This window comes from Erpetoichthys calabaricus, chromosome 3, assembly GCF_900747795.2.
Source record: "Erpetoichthys calabaricus chromosome 3, fErpCal1.3, whole genome shotgun sequence".
NCBI classification, from domain to species: domain Eukaryota; kingdom Metazoa; phylum Chordata; class Cladistia; order Polypteriformes; family Polypteridae; genus Erpetoichthys; species Erpetoichthys calabaricus.
Genome location: NC_041396.2, coordinates 77270161 through 77282705, shown reverse-complemented (window position 1 = coordinate 77282705; position 12545 = coordinate 77270161). Strand labels below are relative to the sequence as shown.

The 12545-nt window shown below is 35.8% G+C and overlaps 1 protein-coding gene across 3 annotated transcripts in view; it reads right to left on the bottom strand.

The window, feature by feature from the left end:
* asxl2 (ASXL transcriptional regulator 2) overlaps positions 1–12545 on the bottom strand; it is a 315486-nt gene that overhangs the window by 41094 nt on the left and 261847 nt on the right. For all 3 annotated transcript variants that reach the window (XM_028796937.2, XM_028796939.2, XM_028796940.2), the window contains one exon: positions 868–1031. In XM_028796937.2, the coding sequence (XP_028652770.1) occupies positions 868–1031 (164 nt within the window). The remainder of the gene's footprint in view (positions 1–867; positions 1032–12545) is intronic.

Genomic DNA, 12545 nt, shown 5'->3' with positions numbered 1-12545 from the left:
TCTTTGTTATCCTTCTTAAGCTCAATGGTCACCTTCTTAAGCTCATTCTGGTTATCCTTCTTAAGCTCATTTATGGCCGTAGCCATGGCAGTGGCCAGTGTAGCGATCATCTCTTTCAGTTCAGTTTTCAGTTCGGACAGTTCATTTCGGATTTCGTGCTCCGCGAGTGGAATTGCAGCTCCTGTTACAGCAGGTGCTGTGGGCTCACGATGAGTAGATGAGAGCACATCCTGCAGGGCCTTTTCTAGTCTCAAATGCTCCTCAGGAATCGGCGATCCATCGCGACCTGTATCACTTGAACCTTCGCTCCCATTTTCACTGTCGACTGGAGATGATACAATGGAGCTGGGTCCCTGGAAATCTGCGCATTCGTCTGCCTGCTCCAGGTCAGTCTCTGAGAGGCCATACCTTGCACTCGGGCCGGACGTCTGTCCAGACTTTGATGCAGCTTTAAGTTTCTTTTCTGGTTCTTTCTGACTTTTCTTCTTGTTACTCATGCTTGTATATTGTAGTGGAAGTTCTTTGGTCGGGTTAAATACAGGATACCTCTAAATAATATGAAATACGTGGGAAAATAAAGCCACTGCTAGCGGAGCCCTGCTTCAGACGTCCATCTCCTATAATATACTATATATCTTTACATGTACAATCCTTACGCTCATTTATAGTAAGCATTATTTATTTCAGCTCAACATGTTTCAGTGGCCTTTAAAATATTCAGTACAATCAATAGATACATTAAACATTGCAGATTTAAATTTAGAAGTAAGACCATATCAATTGTAAAGCTGACAATGCAAACAGTTTAAGGTTTCTTATTAACATATTTTTCTCACATAGCCAAAAAATAAATCACAAAACACCAACCTGTTGGTCCACTTCTGGCAAAAGTTTAAGAAGATGCTGTTGGCACTCTGGTGACAATATAGAGAAGTTGTGCTTGTTGATCAAGGCCCGCAGGTTGGTGTTTACTAGGATGGAGTCTGGTGTTTCCACATCAATCTCTGCACATTTTGCACGTTTTATTGGTTCTAAATAAAACAGAAAAATTTAAATACTGCGAATCTCAAGGAAAAGATGATTAGTAAAAAAAATACAATTTCAATGTATACATTTTAGACACTTTTTTGTTATGTTATAAGCATTACAATTCAGGAACTCTTAACTGTACTTTATTACCAAAAACAATCTATACACACCTTCTATAATAAAGACATGATATTACGAAATCACTAATTTTATTAGTACTGCTTCTATTAAACAAAAAGATTTAATACATTTTCAAACATTACAGTTTAGACCAGCAGACATAAAGGTTAATGAAATCCTAAACACAACACACAATTTACGGCATTTTGAATCAGATGAAAATAAGTTAGAAGTTATTCTAATACAGTCCAATGGTAACAGATACCAAATACAGTCCTTTATCACATAAACAGAAAAGTCATGTATCCAGTTTAAAAATGGAAATTTTCATAATTCTTCAATTGCCATATCACATTTTCTGGCAGCACATTGTCACAATGGAGCGCTTCACATGCAGGTGAGAACAACACTTGCACGTAGTCCAATTGTCTGTTTTTTTGGTATTTTTTTTGTTGTAATCCAGTTTTCCACTTGCATAAAAAATTTGTGTGTGAGATTAGTGAAACACTCTACATTAGCCTAATATGAGTATGTGCACAAGTTAATGTGCCCTAAAATGGCCAGGCACCACATTCCAAAGCTGAGTCCAGCTTTGGGCTTTTTGGACTTTGTCTCCTCCAGACTCCAGAGATGGAGTGAGTGGGATCAGTAGACAGAATGGACGGCATGTATAGGTTATTCCAAACTCCAGTTTAAATGTCATTTTAAATACTGGTCATCCTATGCTTTATTTGCCATATATTCTAACATATATTTTGTGATACAATATTGTCATTTGTTTTATTTATTATAGAATATTGATATATTGTTTTTCTCTTTGTCATTTAAAAAAAAAATTAGACCAACATAAATTACTTCAAAGTCTTCCTATTAAGCATTACTGAACTCTCTATTAAACTTATACATTATATGGTGACCACAGCTAATGTATAAAGCACAGCGATGCTGTTTTATTTCTTTCACATTCTCACCATAAACTAACCAAAACAAAATAATACAATTTATTAATATAAAGGTTATAGGATGCAGCTGAAAAACGTGTTTAAGAATAAATTTGAAAAATGTACACACATGGTTAATTGGCCCAGTGATTCCATATCTGTACAATGGCATAGGCCAGAGGTCCTCAATCACAGTCCTGGATGGCCGCAGTAGCTGCAGGTTTTTATTCTAACCCGGATGCTTAATAAGAAAGCAATTCTTGCCAATAATTGAATTTGATTGGCTTGTTAGTGCTTTAACTCCACTATGTCAGCTCATTCTCATATCCTAGACTTTCTTCCCCTTTCTAAGGATATCATCCAAATGATTTAAAGGCTAAAATGGAGGAGTAATTCTCAGTCCCTGACTTTTTTCTCTTCACTTTCTTCACAAGTATTTAATTAAACCCAATAGTGCATGATAAATACGCACCGGTGTAAATGGTAACAAGCTAAATGGAGAAATGCTGGTGTCTTTTGTCATTAGCATGTTATTGCTAATTAGGAGCAAGAATATAACTGTTTAATTCTAAAATAAGCAATAAGGGTTCAAAATTGTAATGAGCGAGACAACTAAAGTGAAGCAGAAATGTTACTTGAGCAATAAGTGCTTCTTATTAAGCAATTGGGTTGGAGAAAAAACCTGCAGCTACTGCAGCCCTCCAGGACCGTGATTGAGGACCCCGGCATAGGCAGACAGTACTGACTTTGTATGTTACAGGCTGATATTGATGTTATCATACACTTGAAATGGTTATGCCACATGAGAACATGCAACCATGTTAGGAGTTGCAAAAGGAAGTGATTAAACCTGCATAAATTAACAAAAAAAATAGTCAAATTTTGCTTTTGACTTTCTGGTTCCTGACTTTCTGATTCGTACTAACCTCACATTTGTTTTGTCTTTTGTTTCTAGAAATGCAGATTTGTGTCTGAATTTTGTTATTCTACCATTCACTGTAGTAACACAAAAAATATAGCATCTTTACAAACTCTCCAGGGGATAGGAACTGTCCTCAGCCTCTACTGGCCACTAACAGCATACCTCTTGTTAGGACTGGAATCTCATGAAGGCAATTATCAGTTTGCAGGATAATAAAGGATAGTCTCAAGTTTTACTTTGAATATGGAATAAAACTACTTTTTAATCTTGGTACAGACACACAGTAATATGGGTATGGAACAGAGATGTACTATTAAATGGCGGGGAGGTAAAAGCTTCAAAGAAGTAATACAGGGTACATAAGAAAAATCAGAGACATATATCTGACGTCACCATGTGCTAGACTAGGGCCATCCATTGTCTGCACTTCAAGTGCACAGCACAAGTCAATTATCTTTTAATTTCTTATTTTAAAAAATCAAATATGTTATGTTTTATTACCATGCTCTACATCCAACCAAACTTAATCTCAGTTCCAAGCTAAAGATGCTTGGAGACATATTTAGATGTCCTTCCCTAACTTCCTGCAGTACTGTACCTCCAACAGCATTTAAAGGGCCTGGTGTCTCCTGCACAGTTATATCAATCAGGAGACTTCAATTCCATCTGATGGGTTAGAATGTAATGAATGGCCTTTCCCCACACACTCTGCACCTCATGCTTTTTGTCCTCACAACAAGACTGGACAGCTTTTTAAAACGTATGTGTTAAACCCTTCTTGATTTTCTGTCCCTTTGTTAGGGCCAATATTTAATTTCACCAATATAGGTGTTCTAGCTTTTGAGGGGTTACATTACTTTCATGTTAAAACATGTTTGTAAATTTGTTATCAACACTTATGTAAAGTGAAGCCTTTCAATGGCCTTGAGACAGGAATGATTTCTGATACTGTATGCGCTTGAAAGCAAAGGTGAGAAATCAAAATGTGCATAGCATTACTTTTAGCAAGTATCACCTCATTAACATTTACATTTACTTATTTAGCTGACACCTTTATCCAAGGCAACTTACAACATTTATGATACAACTGCTTTTTCCTGATTAAGACAAGTGAGCATAATAAGTGTCTTATTAGTCAAAGCAAGGCCACCGTGAGCCCAGATGGGATTTCTGAACTTGACTTGAAATGATTCTGGGAGAAAATTTGCAGTCAGGATGAGAGTTAAGAGGCAAAGCTGACAGAGAGAAGGCAGAAAGGCACTTGTGTGTGTGAGTGTGTGTTTGGGGGGAGAGAGAGATCAGATATTAAAAGGTGGGGTGTTTTGGAAAGATATGCCAGAGCACATGTTCACTTCTGGTAGAAAATAATACAAAAATTGTATCAGCAATTGGAAAGAGATGGTTATTATTTTTAAATTTAAGGTTTGCCTTGTTCTGTATTTTATGACAAAGCTCACTTCCAATATATGCTGGATTGTTCTGTCTGCAAAAAGGAGACAGGCTTTTTACAGCGAGTATGTGTAAATAAATGCTTACATTTGTCAAGCAACTTAATCCTCTTTAAGGATCTTCAAAAAAGCACAGGAATGAAAATGAGTTGATTTCTGGAAGCAGAAACATCCTCTCAAAAACTCAATTTATGTTTCCTGAGAGAACATTTCTTAGGGAGTATGGATGTACCTGCAGACTTTCCCATATTAGTTAGCATAAATACAAAATTAACCAATTTTGTTGGAAGCACAATATACGTGTCTGAACAGTGTTAGTAGGAGTAGCAACAGGGAGACAAAATGAGACAGCTCACTCTGACCGACCCTACCACAGCGCTGTACAAAATGAAAAAAAAAAATCAAAAAACAGGAAGAGCCAAAAATATAACAAATAGTGAAATAAATGCTAGCTAGAGCAAGGTTGAAAAGTCACATAAATGGCATATCACTCTTTGGCAGATCTGCAAAGCTAAAAAAGATTTTTCTGAGTCTTTTATGGTTTAAAACAAATTATTTTGAAAATGTGAAAACAGTAGGGATAGTGTGAGGCATAATAAAGTAAGAAAATACATTTTACAAAAGCTTGAAAATGTGTTCAAAATATTTCTTAAAATCAAAGAAATTGGTAAAGAAATAGCCAGATTTAGAGGGTGATTTGGAACAACTAAACAATGCTGAGATCTGCTGAAAAGGGGACAAATTAAAATAAAACAATTAGAGAACCAATTTAGATTAACTTACATTCACTGAAAAGTGTCAATTCAGTACAGTAATCCCTCGCTATATCGCGCTTCGCCTTTCGCGGCTTCACTCCATCGCGGATTTTATATGTACGCATATTTAAATATATATCGCGGATTTTTCGCTGCTTCGCGGGTTTCTGAGGACAATGGGTCTTTTAATTTCTGGTACATGCTTCCTCAGTTGGTTTGCCCAGTTGATTTCATACAAGGGACGCTATTGGCAGATGGCTGAGAAGCTACCCAGCTTACTTTTCTTTCTCTTTCTCTTGCGCTGACTATCTGTGATCCTGACGTAGGGGGTGTGAGCAGGGGGGCTGTTCGCACACCTAGACGATACGGACGCTCGTCTAAAAATGCTGAAAGATTATCTTCACGTTGCTACCTTCTGTGTGCAGCTTTTAAGTATGCTGCACGGTGCTTCGCATACTTAAAAGCTCAAAGGGCACGTATTGATTTTTTTATCTGTCTCTCTCTCTCTCTCTCTCTGTCTCTCTGCTCCTGACGGAGGGGGTGTGAGCTGCCGCCTTCAACAGCTTTGTGCCGCGGTGCTTCGCATACTTACAAGCCAAACAGCCCTATTGGTTTGTTTGCTCCTTTGAAGATGAAGATATGTTTGCATTCTTTTAATTGTGAGACAGAACTGTCATCTCTGTCTTGTCATGGAGCACAGTTTAAACTTTTGAAAATGAGACAAATGTTTGTTTGCAGTGTTTGAATAACGTTCCTGTCTCTCTACAACCTCCTGTGTTTCTGCGCAAATCTGTGACCCAAGCATGACAATATAAAAATAACCATTTAAACATATGGTTTCTACTTCGCGGATTTTCTTATTTCGCGGGTGGCTCTGGAACGCAACCCCCGCGATGGAGGAGGGATTACTGTATTTCCTTTGCCTTACTTATTAAACAACTGAATCTTTTAAATGCTATCCATAAAAGGTCTGTTTTTTTACTATATTATATTTTAACGTAAATTCATGTCAAATCTGTTATATAGTTGATAAAATTGATATGTTGCTCATAGCTTCTCAAAATTGTTTTAGCATATGAAACAAATCATATTTTTGTTTATTCCTGACCTTCTCCTATGATAACAAAGGATAGAAAAGGTAGGAATAAGCATTTCAGACATCCAGTCAAATCATAATTAGTATATGCCCAGGATTTGTCACCCATAAGCTAAATAAAAATGGTGAAAGTAAACAAACTTCACCAACCAACATTTTTTATTTTTTAAGGTTTGTAGTCAATGAAACTGGTAGAACTTGTCACACACGTGCCCATAGGAGTCAGCCAAAGTTGTCAGCTCGGGCGTTGATGTAGTGCACTAACCTCTGTTTTCCTCCTCTGCAGATCATCAGAAGGGAAGCCAAGCTAAACCGGTATCAACTTCCTGTCCTGACCACGCCCTCCTACTGACCTCACTTCCAGCACTATCCAATGAACCTGCTTCCTCCTGATCACCATCTATAAAGGCATTGCACCTTTCCTGCCCATTCAGTTCTGGTTTAGACTCAAGTCTTTTGTGACGACTCGCTAATTTGCTTATTTTTCTTGCAATATACAGGGAGGATCCCCAAATCTTAATCTCTGTTTCACTTGTTATTACAAACTATAGGAAGTCAAAAAGGTTGTGCCAAGTCAACCTGTCTGACAGAAGTGTGCTGCTAGAATTAACCCCTAAAAAATGCCAGAATGTATGATAATATATATATTTTCTTCACTTAGGAAAACGAGAACGGTAGGCTCTAAAATACAGTGCAAGGTTTGAAATCTGCTATTACTGAAATTAAAACATAAGAGAGTTGACCACTGGCCCAACTACATAAATAATTTACTGACCAAACCAATTTCATTCTTCATAATTATGACTACTAATAAAAAATTATGATGTTTCTGTAACCAAAATAAAAATATAGAGTTTGGTACTAATACTTTAGAGCTCCAGAGTTCTGTACTTTGGATGCTGTCTGTGTGGAGAATGCAAATTCACAGAGTGCCCAGGTGGGTTTTCTACAGAACTTCCTCCCACTTCTTAAAGATGTTGTAGCTGAACACTGGCCCAGTGTGATTGACTGTGCCATTTGATGAACTGGTGCCCTATAAGTGGAGGATTCAGTGTGCTCAATACTGCCAGCCCCAAGACCATATATTGGACTAAAATAAGTGATCTGAATTTTTCATTATTTATGAGATGAGAAAAATGTTCTACCAAAATGTGGCTGCTTTGTAATATATATTTAATGTGTTCTGAATCTTTGAATATTTGGATTTACATTAATTTGCTTCATTTGTCTAAAATTTGGATTGTTTATTTTTAGCAAACTGTTAACATTATTATCTACTAGACTACGGATGGTCTTACCTTAAAGTGACCTTACAGGTGTAACAAAAGTAACACCATTACTGTACCAACATGAAATTTTGAATCATCAACCTAACTTAATCAAATAACAATTAAATTGAATTACAAAATTCAGCTGCTAAGAGCAAACACACTATTAGCCAACATTTCAGAAGACAGAAGATATTCAGGTAGATAATATATAGTTACCTATTCTTTATTTCAATGCTGCCTCTGTCAAGGACACAGAAGTGCTCAAAAGTTGGTTTATTCAATACATTATTTATAAAGAACAAAGTCAGTTCAACAAATTCCCTTCCCCAATCCAGTATGATTAATGCTTTATTAACCGATTATAATATTGGTGGTAAACTGACTAGCACTGTTATCTCACAACTTCAGTGAATCCCAGCCTAGTTATTTTCTGTGGGGTTTGCAGATTTGTCCTGTGTCAGTGTGGGTTTTTCTCTGGGTACACTGCCTTGCTCATTACATTCTAAAGATGTGCTTGCTACGTCAACTGTCATCTTAAACTCTGGCCATTTATGTAAGGCTGTACTTTTATACATGAGTGTGCCCTGTGAGAGACAGGTGGCCTCATGTGGGGATACTCCCACTTTAAAGCCTTATGCTGTCAAGATAGGTGAAAGTCCTCCATGATCCTAAATTAGATTAAATGTGTTTGCAAAAAAAAATGATAAAAAATAATTAACTGCTTAAGTTCTACAAAACTGAGAAGACTCCCATACTGTATACAATAGAACTGTACTTACAGTATGTATTAAGCAGTTCAATTGTGTTATTGGGATTACTGGACTTAGCTATTGGACGGTTAATGGATGTCACGGTCATAATGTAAGATAGTGGCAAACTAGAGTAGATTTGGGGTACACTATTCTCTGAATCCTTTTAAACTGGGCTTTTAAATCACCCTGCAGGGAAACTACACCTTTCTGTGATGAATACAAGGAGTTATGATGCTTCTAGTCATTGTGTACACACTATTTCTTACCACATATACCAGTATTCTAATATTTTTGCGCTGTCATAGTCGCAGGGCCATGTAATTTGAATGAAAGTTGCTTGTATAATTTATAAACTGTCTAATAAAAAGAAGCAGTGTTCAAATGACAATCATTCATGCAGCTACATGAATAAAAAATGTGTTGTATGTAAGGTAAAAAATTGAAATGTATCAAAAAATATAGTTTAACTAAATTATACTGTTTCAGAAAAAAAGGTAAAATTTCCATGTGTGTCTTAATCTTTCAAAAGTGAAACCTTTTTCACTTCCCGCTCCTTCACTACAAACAAAAGTAAATTGCAGGCTGGTTTTAAATAGCTGCATGCAATGCTGCTATGAAGTATTCATGCTGTAGGATGGCACATGAATTTTAAATATTTATCAACTACATAGAAATGATAAAAAAAAATAAAAGGCATGTTAATTTGCCTTAAGGACTCCTTTACCATGTAAACTGTCATTTGGTTTTTACCAGTTAACATCCAAGCTCAAACCAGATGAAGCGATAAGATTAGTGCAGCCGTCTGCTCGTTGGCAACCTTTGCATATTAATACCACACAAAACAAACTGGTTTGAGCTGGTGCAAAATAAAGGTCTATTTGGAATTATATTTCTTTTGCATATCATTCAAATCCTCCAATTCAGGGCAATAATTGATATATCAATACATGCACAAATTTGAATGCTTTTACAGAATAGAAGATCATATTAGTATTATAATGCTTATATAATATATACTTGTAAATCTGTATACACACACACACATATATTTTACAGTACCAAAAAGTATTCACTCCTTGGAACTGTCCACATTTTCTTATATAACACTGAATCACAGTAGATTTTGTTTGTTTATTTTTTTGGGTTTTTTTGTCAGTAATCAACAGAAAAACTCTCTTTAATGTCACAGTGAGCACAGATTTCTGCAAAGTGATCTAAATTAATTAGAAATACAGAACTATATAATAGTAACTACAGCTATATAATGAATTACTAACATATAGTGAAGCTTCTGTGATAGTGTTAAAAGTGCATTTTAAAAACTCACTCTACTTTTTTTTTTTTTAGCAAAGACACAATAAAATTATGCCTTCAAAAATTTACATAAGGATTAATTCTTGCTTGTATGACTATTTGCTTGATTTGGAAACAATATTGGAAATCCATAAATTCTGGTTCAATAACACTACAGAATAAACATATATATGCCAAAGACAGCTTGAGTGCAGATGGTCCGTAAATACAAACTAACACTAAAGTCATCAGTTTCTTGAACATAACTATGTCCCTTATTAAAATGCCTTTGGGGCAAGGGCCAGTGTTTTTGGCAAGAGCTGGGTGACCAGATGACTTGCATAGTCTAGCAACACTAAGTCCCAGAAAAGTGCATGGAGAAAAACGTTGGCTGTTGTACCAAAAAGCTATTCAGAATATTCCAGCTTCTCACTTACCAAAGGGATATCAACTACTGGTTCTGTGCTTCTAACAGGAGACTTAAACAATCATGTGGGAAACGGAGGGGTGTCTGGAAGGGTGGGATTAGGAGCAACAGCTTGCCTGATTTGAATCCAAATTTTACATTGATTTCTGAGCTAGATGTGGACCATCTGTAATGAACCCCATGCTCAACCAGAAGGTTGTTCCTAAGTGTAACTGAACCAAATATCAACGAGCAGCTTTGTAGTTGAGTCATCAGATCTGAAATTGTATGTTCTGGGACACTCAGGTAAAGAGCGGTGATGAACTGCCAAAAGACCTGTAAGATCATAAGGGTAATGAGGATGTGGGAGAACTAACATATGTGTAGAATGAGTTCAGCTTCAATGTCTGGAAAAACTTCTCCTGCATCTCATTGCCTTTATTTTTTTATTCTGCTAAAATGTTGATTCACAATTGTCACAAGTTTAGTATTAGTTACCACAGACATAAGTGCTATCAATAGGGGAGGCAGAGGGTCAACAGGAAATATTCTAGAGAAATGTCACAATGGTAAAATTCACTTTAAAAGTTCATACCTAATGAGTAGGAGTTTGCAAGTTGCTACAAGCTACAGGCTAATTAAGGCTATGTTCAGATAGCAGCTATTCAAGTTACTTTTGGAAGTGATACAAATCTAATATGCATTTGTACAGATATTTATGCTGAATGTCTGTATCTAATTTAGTATCACATACTAAAGTGGTCTAAATCTGACCTGAGAAGTTGTGATTCCTGTGTCAAAAATGAGAATTGTGGTATCCTGAAAATGTAGCTTTAAAAAGGCAAATCTGTACTTATGCCTGTCAACCTAACAATGCATCCAAAAAAGATAGTAAAATCATAATCTTACACAAGTTGCTAAATTAACCATAAACATATACATTAAATTTAGGACTTTAAAATAAATAAAATAGCCAAAAATAATCAAAACATTTGATTACATCAAAATGTAGTAATCATCTTTAAACAAATTCCTGTTTACTTGGTTCACACCAACAAATGCAGAAAATGCAGTATCACTATCCATTCAATACACAATGTCAATATCTATCTATTATAAAAAGAAATCCTGTCCTGGAAAGCAAAAAGCAAATCTACGATACGTGATCTTCTCGTAAGACATTTTAAAGACCTGCGAGACCAAAGACACAACCTACTTACAATCTATCAAATAGGACAATAGGCAGCAAAACATTCAGTCTTGTAAAGGATTTGAGCACACACAGATCCAGGGTTCTCAGCGCATATAAAGTGTATAAGGACAGTACATTATAAATTAAATGTTGACATCTAAGCGAAGAAGAGAGCAGCACGGAGAAAAGAGACTCAAATGCATTGGACAGAAAAAAGAGCAAAAAAGAATAATCGAGGTGCAAATTCAGAAAATAAGGAAAGTAATTATCAGCCTGGAACAAGTGGAATTGAAAAAAAAAGCAAGTCCAATCCAGCTCAGAATTAAAAGACAATGAGTAAAAGAAAGTAGAACTTCATAGAGATGTTTACAAACGTTGGCGCTAAACACATGCAGAGCAGGTTAGAGATTATGAAACCAGGGAAATTAGAAAGGCTCCAAAAAAAACAAAAAAAAAAACGGTGCTATACACATGTGGAGAAAGTTAAAGGATATGAAAGTAGGAAAATTAGAAAATATAAAAAAAGAAATTAAAGATCGCAGTAGCGCAAACAAACAAACTGCCTCATTTAACTATGCACCACTCTAATTTTGGTTTTGCACAATAATTACTACACTATTGCACCTTAACACTTAATTCTACTTTATTCACATAATTGTACTTATTTATTATGTTCTACTACAGTATACTGTTACCTTTCAATCTATGACTTTTTGTTAATCTAACCGATATTCTTCTCATTTTGCACAGTTTTTGATAAGCGGATCAGGATGCATTTCACTGCGTGTTTTCCTGTATAACTATGCATGTGACAAATAAAGAATCTTGAGAATTTCAAAAACGGAGTTTACCACACATGCATTTATTGGTTACTTTGTTCATGCATATATATTTATCTGTCTGCTTATTTAAAAAGCTACATTTACCCCAGGAGTCAAAAACGTTCTGTCTAGCCCTTGTACAAAAACCTAGACAAAAGCTGGGGTATCACCTTGGTAACCCCATATACTTTTGGAACTGTGAGAGGAAAATAGCACGACTTTACAGACAGGAGTCCAATGCACAACTCTACTTACTTTTTTACTTTGTAAAAAAAAATTATTAACTGCTGATGATGTAGATCGTTTTGTCTGTGTTCCAAACAGAGAAAGCTATTCTGACCTCATTAAAAAGATTCAGCATATTGGGACTCGCAAGAATATAAATATTGTTTTTGCAGAAATTCTGAAATAAAAGTGAAACTAATGAAATAGCAACAATTCAAAGAAAAAAAAAATCTTAAAAGTGTGTATCCGGAAAACCAAACACAGGGGTTGGCGA